The 14,735-nt window shown below is 47.3% G+C and overlaps 1 protein-coding gene across 1 annotated transcript in view; it reads left to right on the forward strand.

Moving 5' to 3' along the window:
- Window positions 1-14,735, forward strand: part of KNL1 (kinetochore scaffold 1) — a 66,839-nt gene that overhangs the window by 51,160 nt on the left and 944 nt on the right. Inside the window, exons 22-25 of the mRNA XM_060261347.1 lie at window positions 6,260-6,331; window positions 11,812-11,921; window positions 14,255-14,373; window positions 14,570-14,692. Of these exons, the coding sequence (XP_060117330.1) occupies window positions 6,260-6,331; window positions 11,812-11,921; window positions 14,255-14,373; window positions 14,570-14,692 (424 nt within the window). The remainder of the gene's footprint in view (window positions 1-6,259; window positions 6,332-11,811; window positions 11,922-14,254; window positions 14,374-14,569; window positions 14,693-14,735) is intronic.

A 14,735-nucleotide genomic window follows, 5' to 3' on the forward strand; every position in this document is an offset into this window, starting at 1 on the left:
CAGTACGCATGCTCACCGGCGCGGGGATCCCGCCAGCTCCTTTCTGACCGCTGCACTGAGAGGTTTACCTTTCGTGTTCCCCGGTCGGTGAGAATCTTTGGCTTTGCCCTTTTCTCTTCTGTTTAGCCCGTTTATTATTTTCTTAGTGTAGATAGATAGATAGTTAGTTAATTAGTGAGTTAGTTGTTTTTTTTTTTTTTAAGTTTTTCCGTGTGTGTTTGTTGGATTGCCCTTCGGGGTGTTCCGCCCCTTTCCCCCCAGTTTTTCCCCTCAGAGGGCTCTGAGTGGGTTTTTTAGCGGCTATCGTCTATGGACAGTCACTGGGGGTTTTTCAAGCGCTGCCGTGCTTGTGGGAAAAAGATTGCCCCCCCAGACGGCCATTCCTTGTGCTTGCTGTCTTTGGGTGAAGCGCATCGCGTGGAGGCCTGCCCGCACTGCCTTCGCTTTTCCAAACAAACGAGGAAGAACCGAGCGGCCCGTCTATCGGCAGCTTTGATGGAATCGGCGCTTCGCCCACAGAGATCTATGGCGACCTCATTGACACCGAAGTTGGTGGACACCCCAGCACAGGAGTGCGCATCGGCCGATGTGGCTCCGACTTTGACCGAGTTGCCGGAAGAGCGCGGCTCCACAAAGCGTTCCCGTGAAGGTTCGGTGGACACGCCCGCTAAAAAGCGCCGAGACGACTCGGGGACCCGAGTTCCTAAGAAGGCAAAATCGAAGGAAAAGCGGAAGCGACCCCGCACTCCTTCGCCTTCGGTCGACGCTTCGGCCCCGGTGACCTCAGCACCACCGAGGAAGATCGTGGCTTCCCCGCGCCGCAGCCCACTGACTCAGCCACGTCAATTGACCTCGGAGCATGAGCGTGAGATCGACTTGACTCAGCGATCTTCCTTGTCGGGCTCGCGTCGACGCAGTGTGAGCGAATCAGCGTCGGAGGTGGAGGTTTCGGCACCGATCATCGAGCCTGTACCGATGGGGCCCTGAGAGAGACGAGAGGTGGAACCCTTTCAAGCACCTCGCCGCTTCCCGATACCACCGTGGGAACAGCGTAGGTGGCAACCTCCGTACTCTTATTATCCGCCGTACCAGTGGTACCCAGAAGAGTTCCCGGAGTGGGAACGAGAGTCGGAGTTTTCCTCCATGTCTCGAGTATCGCACCGATCCCGAAAGGCGTCTGCATCGGTATCGATTCCCCCGGAACGACGCATGGTCCCGCTCGAAGCTCATCGACGACCATCGCCGCCGATCCGGTCTCCTCCGAGGGAATTGACGCCGATGTTATTGGAGCACTCCGCTCACCAGGATTCCTCGTCATCGGAATCGGATAGCGAAGCCCAGGACGTGGCGCCTTCACCGGTCTCCCAGACGGCTGAGGATCTTCCGATTTCGCCGTCGGAGGATCTGAAGTCAAACGGGGACCTTGTGCGGAGAGTTGCAGCCACTCTCAACCTGCCTGTGACTCAGCCAGAACCAACTGTGGACGACAATGTGTTCGATATAATGCAGAGGAACACATCCACCGCTGTTGCCTTGCCAGTCACCAAGGTGATCCTCCAGGCAGTTAAAGAGCCTTGGAAGAGACCATCGTCTATGCCGGTCTCCTCCAAACGACTGGACCACATGTATAGGGTCCAGGAGGCAGGAGCTGAGTTCCTCTTTACCCACCCAAGGCCAAACTCAGTGGTCGTCTCCTCCTCCTCGAAGGCACGTAAAGTTTATTCCTCCCCACCAGATAAGGAAGGGATGAAAATCAATGGTATGGGCCGCAAGGCCTATTCAGCAGGGGCACTCGGAGTGAAAGTATCTAATTATGCAGCTTGCATGGCACTCCGTGTGGGAACAACTCTCCCCTCTTCTCTCTTCCTTGAGTGAGGATAAGAAGGCTGCCGCCAGGAAGTTGCAAAAAGAGGGCCTTGCTGTTGCCAGACAACAACTGGCTGCAGCAAAGCTCATGGTGGAGGCTTTGGCCAAAGCCATCACTTCCACTGTCTGCATCTGGCGCCACTCCTGGCTCAGATCCACTGCCTTACACCAAGACACTAAGACCTTTGTGGAGGACTTACCGTTTGAGGGTGACGGGCTCTTCAGCACCACTACTGACACGGCGCTGCAAGAGTTTGATAAGAGCGTCAAGACCTCGAGGAATCTGGGCATGCAGGCCACCCCTAGAACTTCCAGGTCCAAGCAGTGTCATAAGCCTTGGGCCAAGAAGCCCTTACAGAAATTTTCGCCTGAGCAGCAATGGCGTCCTTGTCCCTCGCAATCTGAAAGACCCTCCTACTCTGGCAACAACAGGAGCCGTTACGGGTCCCAACCAACGGGCAAGCCCAAGAGTGCTTGGCCCCAGAAGCAGGGGCTTTGACTTTCCTCCAGTACGCGTTATCGCTCCCACTGGTGTTACACCACGTCAGCATCCATCCGGCGTTCAGGCGTTTCTTAAGGTTTGCAGTGGGTGCTCGGCACTTCCAGTTCAGGGCCCTTCCATTCGGCCTGTCCACTGCTCCTCGGGTGTTTACAAAACTGATGAGCGTTGCGGCTACCCATCTTCGTCTTCAGGGAGTTGTTGTCTTCCCGTACATCGACGACTGGCTTCTTGTGGCGAAGTCGAGGGAGAGTCTATCATCGCACATTGTCATCACTCTGCGTCTTCTTGACACCCTGGGGTTGCAAGTCAACCTGGAGAAATCCCATCTTACTCCATCAAGGACAGTGCAGTTCATAGGGGCTCTGCTGGATACAGACCAACACTGGGCATTTTTGCCTTCGCAGAGGGCAAAAGACATTATCAGTTTGGTGCAGCTTCTCCAAAGGCGGCAGTGGGGCACGGCTCAACAACTTTAGCGGATGCTGGGGTTGATGGCGGCGGCGACAAGCGTGCTGCGTTTTGCAAGGCTACGAATGAGAGGTCTTCAACTATGGTTCCTGCGCCATTTTCGCCCTCTCAGGGACGAACCTCGAAAGAGGTTCACCATCCCGCTTGCAGCTCTTCGATCACTACAATGGTGGGGGTCGGAGAGCAACATCTGTCAGGGAGCTCCCTTCCATCTTCCGACCCCTACTATGACTATCACTACCGATGCTTCCCTGTGGGGATGGGGGGCCCACCTGGAAGATCTCTGTGTGGGTGGTCAGTGGCCACCGAGACTGGCTCGGTGCCATATAAATTATTTAGAACTGCTGGCGGTTCATTTTGCCCTTCGCTCCTTCCGCCCGCTGGTAGCAGGAAAGACGGTGGCACTGCTTACGGACAATACCACTGCCCTGTGCTATATCAACAGGCAGGGGGGAACAGTGTCTCGTCGACTCTGTGTGTTGGCGATGGACCTCTGGATGGAGTGCCTCCAGTTCGGCATCTTTGTGAAGGCGACACATCTGCCGGGGGTCCTCAACATACAGGCGGACTCCCTCAGCAGGGGTGGGGCCTCTTCACACGAATGGGAACTGCAGTGGCGTTTCCCAGAGCCTGTGTTCCAGCTTTGGGGGTACCCGCAGCTGGATGTCTTCGCCACAGCCGAGAACAAGAAATGCCCTTTGTTCTGTGCCAGGGGGAGAGCGGATCCAGCTTCGTTGGGAGACGGACTCCTACTTCCTTGGGGGGGCCGGTTCCTTTACATGTTCCCGCCTCTGCCTCTGCTGACGAGGGTGGTCCACAAGTTAGCTCAGGAGAGGCCACGCTGCATTCTAGTAACTCCCTGGTGGCCCCGCCAGAGCTGGTTCTCGATCCTGCTCCAGCTGTCAAGGGGGGTCTTCTACCAGTTTCCGGCGGAACCGGACCTGTTGTCGGCTCAGGGCGGGCACGTGTTTCACCACAACGTGCCGCATCTGAAGTTGACAGCGTGGTTCATCGACCAGTAGGTTTTTCTAACAGGGTCAGCAAGTCCTCCTAAGCAGTAGGAAGCCTTTCACCTGTGCTTCTTATGGAAAAAAGTGGAAGACGTTTAGTGACTTTGTGGCTGCCTTCCCTGTGCCGCCTGACACTGTCGGGCTCTCGGCAATTTTTGAGTTTTTATTAGCCTTAGTGGATGAGGGCCTGGTTTTCTCCTCCATCAAGGTCTATCTGGCAGCTATTTCTGCCTTCCATGGTTCAGTGGAGGGTTACTCTGTTTTTGCTCACCCTCAATCAAAGAGGTTCATGAAGGGGCTGTTCAGGTTGCATCCCTCCTCGAGGTTCCCCCCACAATTGTGGGACTTGACTCTAGTTCTGGACAAGTTGACTTGTTGTCCATTTGAACCCATGGCAACGTGCTCCCTACAACTTTTGTCATGGAAGACTGCATTTCTAGTTGCCATCACATCAGCACGCCGTGTGGGGGAGCTCATGGCAATGCATTGTGACTATCCTTACCTTGTTTTTCGAGAAGCTGGGGTTTCTCTGGCTCCAGACATCACTTTTCTTCCTAAGGTGGTCTCTCAGTTCCACCTTAATTTAGAAGTTTGGTTACCTACGTTTTACCCTAGCCCTTCCTCGGACGAGGAATGCAGATTACATGCGCTGGACGTTAAGCGTGCGCTACTGTTTTATTTAAATCGTTCACGGAGTTTTCGTAAAGACAAGCAGCTCTTTGTTTCTTATGCTGCTCCCAAGTTAGGGTCCAAGATTTCGTCTCAGAGGCTCTCAAAATGGCTTACGGAGACGATTAAACTTTGTTATTTGTTGGCGAAGAAGCCTTTACCTGGACCTGTTTGTGGGCACTCCACAAGGGCGATGGCCACGTCGGTGGCATTCCTGAAGGGGGTGTCCCTTTCTGATGTCTGCAAGGCTGCTACCTGGTCTTCTCCACATGCCTTCATGAAGCACTACGCGCTGGACGTGCATGCTCAGCAGAGGACTTGGTTGGGAACTGCGGTGCTGCAAGCTGTGTCTTCTGGTTGACCGTCTTCCCTCCTCCAGGTATGCTTGGCTTGCTAATCTCCCATGGGTGTGAAGCACAGAGACCACGAAGAAGATAGACAGGTTGCTTACCTGTAACTGTAGATCTTCGAGTAGTCATCTGTGCATTCACACTACCCGCCCTCCTTCCCCACTGCTGACGGTCTCCCTCCAGTAGGAGCTTCCAGCGGTCAGGAAGGAACTGGCGGGATCCCCGCGCTGGTGCCGGTGAGCATGCGTACTGGGACGCCTGCGCATGCTCACTGGCGCCGAGCTCGGAAAAATCCCGGGCTTTTCAGGTACCGATTCGGGGATCGGCGCAGGCGCACTATCCCATGGGTGTGAATGCACAGATGACCACTCGAAGATCTACAGTTACAGGTAAGCAACCTGTCTTTCTTAGTGTGACATTTTTCATCTCTTTGGCATACTCTTCTCTTACTTTTAACAAGAAGGTGATAAAGCAAAAATAGTGAAAAAGGTCTATCTATTTAAGGCAGGGGTGTCAAATCCATTTGTTATGAGGGCCAGATGTGACATAAATGAGACCTTGTTGGGCCGGGCCATGTCAGACTGGGCTGTGTGTTCCTATTTAAGATTAGGTAGCAGAGACAAAAACTTTATAAAGGACACAGACAAACACTATTACAGATTTTTTACCAACCCCCCCCCCCCCCTTAAACTAAATCATGCTTAAAACGCTAGCATTCATTGGTCTTAGTGCTTTTTTTGAATCTTTCCCATGGGATCCTGGGAACAGAGCAAAGGAAACTCTGGCTCTTTCATTCCTTCTCCAGGGGACCAGGACGGGGAGGAGCTGTGTGATTCAGCAGGCCTGGCAAAGCAAACTGTGAATCAGAAGGGAGCAAGAGAGAGGGAGAAGGAAGCAGTTGACGGCCAGTTGTTTGGGGGGCTGATTTAGCCCCCGGGCCGCATGTTTGACACCCCTGATTTAAGGTGTTTCTCCCCAAAGTTGTCTTATTTACACACATTTATATTCAGGATGTTACATTTAAAACTAATTCATGTTGTGCTTTTTATTCATTACCATATATTGCATACAATATTTTAAACTGCTTATTTTAAATTTGTCCCCTGCTTGCATAGTACACATTCTGTCTCTCCTCAGATTTCATCATTAATCTGTTTCTCAAATAAGTTGTTAATTTTGCCTTTACTGCATACTCAACAAGTTTATTTTCCCATAAGTTCCAGTGTATTAAATTATTGCCCTGACTGGTATAGCTCAGGCTAGCCCAAACTTGTCAGATCTCAGCAGCTAGACTGGGTCAGCCCTGGATAGTATTTGAGTGAGAGACCCCTAAAGGAATACCAGTGTTGCTATGCAGAAGAATGTAATGGCTTTATTTTACTTCTTTTTCATAGATGCTGCTGCTTTCACCACCAGAATGCCCTACAGGAAAATAGTCAGTGTGCACTTTGAATCATTGTTGGATGGTAAGGTTCTGAACTGCTTTACTTTCAAGACTCACTCCTTCCCCGCCGCCCCCCCCCCCCGGATGAGATTTTAAATTTAAATGTCCTTTCAAGGTGTCTTTCACTAAAATGTTTTTAAAATCTAGTTTTACAAGTCTTGGTTCTTAACAATGACCTGAAAAAACAGTGAAATTGCCAAGCCATAACGATTTTATTTTGGGGCAGTCAAACAAAATTTGAGGCTCCTGCTATAAAACAATTTGGATAAATGCAAGTTGAATAGAGCTATTATCACTCTAGAAGAGAGTGCTCTGAGATAGGTGCCTCCTTTCTGTTTCAGCAGGCAGCACTTTTTCTAGATACTGCTTCTTCAACTCCTGGGGGGGGGGGAACCCTCCCAATTTACTTCAGGCCTCCACTGAGCAAGTAAGCTGCCTTCAGGCTTGCAAGGCCTTATCTTCTTTTAGAGGTCTACTTTCTTTCTTTCTAGTTGGTTTAGTTTTGTTGAGCAGAGAGGAAGACTGCTATACCGCCCTTCAGCCCGAAAACTTTGGGTGGAGGGGCCTGGGAGCTAAAATATTTGTCAGAGGGGCTGCAGGGCTTGGCCACTTCTTCCCTCCAGCAGCCAACCCACCCGGCTCCAGCTCTCTCTCACACATTGCTGTCGCTCTCTCACTTTCTCTCACTGCTGCTTCTCACTGTCCCCCCCTCTCTCTCTCACTGCCGATTTCTCTCTCTCTCTCATCTTGCACTCTCTTTCTCCCCCTCACTGTTGGGAGCTCTCGCTCCCCCTCACTGCTGCTCTCTCACTGTCCCCCCCCCCCCCTCTGTCCATAGTAATGCTACATATGTTAAGGAGCTCACATATGTTGTTTAAGGAGTTCAGTAGACACGGGAGGCTGTTTAGTTATCACATTCCAACAGATATACATGACTTTTGGGGTGAAGAAGGTAATTCATATGGTCTCTTTTAACGCCAATGCAATATGGATCATGGAACCAAAACAAAATTATGTCCTAATTCACCAGGGAGTCCACAAAGAAGGCGAGATTCTCATCTAAGCATTTAACCAAATAACTTCCTTAAACGACTTTGCAAGGTGAGGGATTGCGAAGCACTGCTTCTAGCAGAGCACACCCTGTTTTCCTCCTGTTTGCCTGTTTGGATAAAAGTTTACCAGCAACCTTGGTGAGGAGCTGGCAGGAGGAGGGCAGCGGCCCTTCGGCCCCTCCCGAAGCGGACTGGCGGGGGGGGGGGGGGAGTCACTGCCGCACTTGGCCTTTCTGCATGTGGGAACGTGCCTGCCGGAGTCTTCCCTTCTTGGCACTCGGGGGCCGCCCAGGGCAAGGCGGGGGGATGCCTTCATCCCAGGGAAGATGAAGCCACACAAAGAAGTATAGTTCTTGGGCTCCCCATAGTGAGCAAGATATAAACTCTAGGATAAAGGCTTCTTACTGGGACTGTTTTCCCTCAGGATAGCATAATTTGATCAAGGACAATGGGGCAAATATAGAGGCATTCATATGTACAGTGCACAAGGTTTCTGCTTTTGCCATCAGGCCGACTGTATCCAGTCCAAGTCTCCAGTCTTGGGTTGCTAAACTGTTAGGGAAAACACCTTCTCCTGGATGCATGAAGCCTCTGCTACTGGAGTTAGAAAAAAGCTCACAACACTTCTTGTAACCAGGAGGAGGAGTTTCTTCCAACAGTTTAGACTGCAGCACCTTGGAATAACTGAGAAGACATTCACTGTAAGTGAATAACTTTTTCCATTTTCAGGATTGTGATCTAAGGACATCTTCATGGAAATTGACCCACCCCTTTCCCCGATCTTAGGCATGTGTCCTTCCAATGGCTCAAGTTTTCTACCTCTACAAACAGGCAGTTCTCTAAGAACTTGCAGCCCCAAACTTGCAACTTGATCAAGAAGTGACATCAGCCTGATGCTAGGATCCTACCCATAGGAGGAAAACTCTGAACAGTTGTTTCATACATGTTTACCACCATCCTGTAGCTGTTTGAGACCATTTAAAGATGAATTTACAAACCTTCTGTGGTCAAGTTCATTGGGTGCACCAGTCAAAGATAGAAGACAAATAGTAGAAACCAGATCACAACATTTTGAGACAACCAGGAAATTGAAAGGGTCCGTTGAGAGAGTTGTGGTGGCAATTTATCCATCTTCCCAGCTATGGAAAAAAATGGAGATTAGAAAGCATTGCTTAATTCTATACATGCCTACCAGTTTCTGCAGACAAAGAAACTTCCCTTGGAAACTCTTCACAGCATGCTGGGAACTTTCCAGCCTCAGAGTTTCCTTAGCTTCAGTAAGCCAGGGGTCCCCAACTGTGGTGCCTGCCAGCACCTTTCATGGCACTTGCCAAGTGTTTTTAGAAAGTGCGCAGACCATATGGGGCTTTTGCCCAGTGAGACTTCTGACTGACCATTGGAAATTTGATGTGGCTGTGCAAATTTTTAAAAACATTTCTTTGGCAGCAGCTGCCACACAGAACAAAAATCTTTATTTTGTGACCCAGAGTACGCTACAGCAGCCATGTTGTTGTTAGCACCACTTCCTGTGGCAGCCATTTTGTAGCAGTGATTTTGTTGCTGCACCTACCATGCTATGTCTGAATTCCAAAGGTGCCCACAGACTTAAAAAGCTTTAAGTTTGAAGACCACTGCAGTAGGCCTACCCTCCTACCATGAGTACTGGCAGATGCTGGCAGAGGTCAAACTGACTGGTCTGTAGTTTCCTGGATCATCCCTCCTCCCTTTTGAAAATTGGGATAACATCTGCCCTTGTCTTATGGCACATCTCCCATCCTCCAAGATGTCTGGAAGGTATCATAATGCCCCTGTATAAATCGATGGTGCGGTCTCATTTGGAGTACTGTGTGCAGTTCTGGTCGCTGCACCTCAAAAAGGATATTATAGCATTGGAGAAAGTCCAGAAAAGGGCAACTAGAATGATTAAAGGGCTGGAACACTTTCCTTATGAAGAAAGGTTGAAATGCTTGGGACTCTTTAGCTTGGAGAAACGTCGACTGCGGGGTGACATGATAGAGGTTTACAAGATAATGCATGGGATGGAGAAAGTAGAGAAAGAAGTACTTTTCTCCCTTTCTCACAATACAAGAACTCGTGGGCATTCGATGAAATTGCTGAGCAGACAGGTTAAAACGGATAAAAGGAAGTACTTCTTCACCCAAAGGGTGATTAACATGTGGAATTCACTGCCACAGGAGGTGGTGGTGGCCACAAGCATAGCCATCTTCAAGAGGGGTTTAGATAAAAATATGGAGCAGAGGTCCATCAGTGGCTATTAGCCACAGTGTGTGTGTGTGTGTGTATATATATATATATATATTAAAAACAAAATTGCCACTGTGTGACACAGAGTGTTGGACTGGATGGGCCATTGGCCTGATCTAACATGGCTTCTCTTATGTTCTTATGAAGGTGATGGACAAAGGCTCTGCAAGCTCTCTAGAAAGTTTTTTGACCACACTTGGGTGCATACCATCTGGCCCGTGGGATTTGTACTCATTCAGTGCAGCCAGGTGCTTCTCAACTACCTCTCTGTCCATGTCAACCAGCCACCCAGACACCGTGCCTTGTAATAGAGTTCTGAAGTCCACGGCACAATGGCACAACTCAGTAACTTCAGAATATTGGCTTTTATTCAGGTGTGGCTATTTTGGTAGCCAGACCAGATTGTATAATTGTATTTGGCTGAATAAATACCTGAAAAATACCAATAAGGTGTTTTTCAGATATTTGACTTGCTATATACTGAGCCTACATCACTGATCCCTACTTAGATGACTATCTGTTGAAATGGCTTCATAACAGAGCAGAGAGGAGGTTTTCTTCAGTGCTTTCCTTCTGAGATTGGATGAGGCCAGCTTCCACACAGGACCATTAGATCTGCTATTATCTGATTTACATCTTGGGATGTCATCCACTGTTACACTTCATGAATTTCTGTAAGGGTTGTTTCTTGTCCTACTTGAGATTGGCATCATGGCCTGCCTTAATTGTGACTCTAACCATGTGTATTGAAAATAATGAGGTTTTCCCCTTTAATTAGCATCTTTGGTCCCAGGCTTGTACTTCTGTCCTACGCCTTCTTTTCTCTTACTTTTCCACTCCTTGCCGTATGTATAGGGTTCATTCTTAGAGAGTGAGGGTCAAGTGCTGTTTGCTATATGTAATTTTTGCTATTTTTAACTTTATTATTATTTCTAGCCTTTCTTTCTTCTAAAAGACTCAAGGCAAGTTAATTTTTATCAGAACCCTTTCAGTTCTGTACCCAGGCCTAAAGCCACACTGAAAAGGGTTTTGCTGTTTTGAAAATAGTTTTTTGATCAGCTTGTATGCATTCACAACCTGGAGCAGATTCTTCCAAGATAAAAAAGGAAGACTTTAAAAAAAATCCAAGTTGCTGAAGCAGATGAAAAGAATCACCATTCTCCAATAACAGTAGAAAGAACACTTATAAATAAGCCCAATGCTTGTATTCCTGCTGGTAATGTTGGGACAGAGAGCTGATGGTAAGATGGCTGTTATGCATTTTCACAGTTTTCTCAATATGACTTTGTAATGCAGACTCTCTGGGTTATGAAGCCTAGGCATAGTTAGAGGGGAAGGTGGTAGAACAATCAAGAAAAGTGAGAGGAACACATAGCTGATAAGCCGTTGTACCAGCAATAAGGAAAACCTACTTTTGTGAAAAGAGCTGTTAGTGTGGGGCTCTTTTGGAATAGTTGGATCTGAATGAGGCTGAGGCTTAGTCAGGCATGTGCGGCTGAGCAATATTTGTCTTCCACTTCGCAATTTTGCTTCTGACTGTGGCCTTGTGTCCACTGAGATGGGAAGTTTGCATCTGGCCAGTGTCACTTTGTTATACTCCACTGTTCTTCCATCATGGAACTCAGATGACTTACCAAGGATCAATGCTCCCTCTTAGCTGTGGAGTTTTGTGAGCAAAAATTCTACTTCGAGAGCTACTGGCATTAAAGCTGTGAGTGAGTGATTTGGCTACTGCATAAATTAGTTTGGGGCCATCCTTCCTGAGACAAAAATGTGTGAGCCAGAGGCCGAAAAACTGAGCTAGCTCACACTGACTCACCTTAGAGGGAAAACTGCCAAGGATTCCTATATACTCACCAGACTCACACAGCTTCATCCAGGTTGCTGTATCATATACTTTCAGGTGATACCTAGGATGTTTCAGACTGTGCGCAGGGGTTTACATGCTTCTCCATTTTTAAAAAAAGATCCCCTCTCATAGAAAACTAACATGTTGGGGGGAAGACAAGGATAGAACTCTTCTCCTGGGAACCATTCAGCCCTATATGGCATAGCCCAGCACAGGTTTACTACCTCAAAACTTGACCTGTAGACCATATAGTTAGAATTTCTATCAGCTATGAATACAATTACTTCAATATAATTTTATGGTAAATGAAAGTTTTGGGGTTTTTTGTTCTTGCAGAAGCAAAAGCGCCAACTTCTTCCAAACTAGTGCACAAGCTCATTTTCCAGTTTATTATTGATCAATGTTCATGGCAGGAGAAATACACAACAGTGCACCATCTTCATCAGGTAATATAATAGGAAACAATTTTCCAAATAAAGTTTAGAACATGTTCTGTACCAGGCTTTCCATTTGGCTGGCACTCCTGTTTCTCCTGCCCCCCTCCCCCCCCCCGCCAGCAGTGCCATCTTTTTGGTTTTAGGTACTCCTGTTTTTATAATACATTGTGGTTTTTAAATGTTTTACTCTGATGTACACCACCCTAAGCCCTGTTCCACAGGGGAGGGCAGTTATAAAATCTAATAAATAAATACCAATAGCCTCTTTAAATTCTTCCAATTTAATCAGTTAAGGCTGTGTTTATTAAAACTTAGGAACAGGGTTGCCATCCCTGGAAATTTGAGAGTGCAGCCTGAGGGAGTGAGGAGGGACCTCAGGAGGGTACAATGCCATAGAATTTTTCTGCCAAAGCAGCCATTTTCTCCAGGGTTACTAATCTCTGTAGTCTGGAGCTCACTTGTAATTCCAGGAGATGCTGAGTTCCCACTTGGAGGTTGGCAGTCTTGGGAGTGGAGATAGAGAGCTGAATTCGAAATGCAGAATAGTGTTCATTCTATTTATTTAATTTATACGCCGCCCTACCCCACAAGTGGCCTCAGGGTGGCTTACAACATAAAAACATCAGACAACTAAAACAATAAATGGCAGCAGCAGCTGATAACAAAAATCTGTGCTTCATGACAAGCGAAGATGATGATGATATTGGATTTATATCCTGCCCTATACTCTGAATCTCAAAGCGGTCACAATCTCCTTTACCTTCCCCCACCCCACAGACACCCTGTGAGGTAGGTGGAGCTGAGAGAGCTCTTACAGCATCTGCCCTTTCAAGGACAACTCCTGCAAGTGGAGAAGTGGGGAATCAAACCTGGTTCTCCCCAGTAAGAGTCCACACACTTAGCCACTACACCAAACTGGCTCTCATAGTAGGTACCCCAAGAAACTCCAGTGCCCCAATAATATCCAAGGGCACTAGGGGGGAGTCCAGAATGGTTGAACATCTGCCTCAACCAAAGATCTGGCAGAACAGCTCCATTTTACGGTCCCTGCAGAACCGTAGTAAGTCCCTTAGGGGCCTGATCCCAAGTGGGAGCATGTTCCACCAGGCCTGGGGCAAGGGCTGAAAAAGCCCTCGCCTTCGTTGAGGCTATGCAGACATCCCTTGGGCCGGGGACCACTAGAAGGTGCTAGTCAGAAGAGTCATATGGGGAGAGATGGTCCCACAGGTATGACTTGCTGAACTGCACTGCTTATTACAACACTGAGCTTGGGGAATATAGGGGGAAGGTATCTAAAATGTATTTGCTAGCATTTCTTTTGTGTCCCTCCTCCCCCTAAATCAATCAAATAAAGTGATAGTCTGAGAATTCAGTCAACAGGGCCAGGGTACTTTCTCCTCCTTAGTCTAACAATCGATCAGCACTCCTTGCTTCTCTGTATCTTTTCCATAAATCGCCGCTAATCCACTTCATACACAGGCCCTGCATACTGGCCATCTTACTCGCTGAGCAATTACAATACTAGTCATCATGACATTCCCAGCAGCTTGGTGGGGTGGGGGGGTGTGCAACTCACTTGAAGGCAAAAGCAAAGCCAGAACTACTACAAGCAGTAGCTGATTACAGTCTTTGGTTGCTTGATACAGATGGTGCTTTTTTGCAAGTTTCTTAAATTTAGGGGACAGTAATTCACTATTTTTCCTAGAAAAATCTGTATATTCTGGCTGTCTGTAGTGTTTCAGATTCGTTTCAAGGAGCTGGTGTTTACCTTTAAAGCCCCATATGGCCTGGGACCTGTCTACCTTCAGGACCGCCTTTCCCCACATGTGCCCCAGAGAACACTGCATTTAGGATCTCAAAATCTTCTAACGATCCCCAGGTCAAAGGAAGCCTGGCTGACTACTGCCAGGGCTTTCTCTGTGGTGGAATGCGCTACCAGAAAACATCAGAGCCCTGCTGAACTATTCTGCCTTGCATTTAATGACTAATGGGAGATAGCTGTCAAGTTGCCACATAACTGACAGACTTGGCCAACTGTAACAATATCATGAGTGTCATATTTGATAAGATCCTTGTGTGATTTTAATTGTTAATTTTGTGATATAGTAATTTCTTGATTGTTTAAATTTTATATTCTATGTTTTGTTTTTTATTAGCTGCCCTGAGCCTGTTTTGGGGAGGGTGGGAAATAAATCTAATCGAATAAAATAAATAAATAAATTTGATCCTTTATTTATATTATGATTATTGAATTCATTCAGATCCTGTTTTAGCAATAAAATTAGTTTTATGGATCTGCATTTTAAAATTTCCTTGATTGTGACTTCTGATTCTCAAACCAGTTGCTGCATGATATCTCTCTTGTGGTGAGTCGCTGTCAGCTCCTAGGAGAAGAGATAGAGTTTCTGAACAGATGGGGTGGGAAATTTAATCTTCTGAAGACATCTGTGAATGATACAAAGTAAGTGATTAAAGTCTAATCATATAAAACATATTGATTCAAATAACACTCTGTGAATGTTAAGATTGGTAGTAATTTTGGGGGATTGTATGTGTCTAATACAAAGTTGAAACATTTCACCTTTGCAGTCTAATGTTCGTTTAATAAAATACAACCCCGACCTAACTTTTGTATGTATACTTTGCTTCATTCATAGACTGAAACTATTATTCTCCAGTTCTCTGGCTTTTGCAAAGTTTGAAGTTGAACTGTCTCTCTCTGCCAACTACCCTATATCCCCTGTGGCTTTCACTGTTCAAAAATACACAGGCAATCTTGGGTAAGTAAGTAAAACAAACTAGAGATCTACAGTTCTAATAGTT

Source organism: Heteronotia binoei, chromosome 21 (assembly GCF_032191835.1).
Source record: "Heteronotia binoei isolate CCM8104 ecotype False Entrance Well chromosome 21, APGP_CSIRO_Hbin_v1, whole genome shotgun sequence".
Lineage (NCBI taxonomy): Eukaryota > Metazoa > Chordata > Lepidosauria > Squamata > Gekkonidae > Heteronotia > Heteronotia binoei.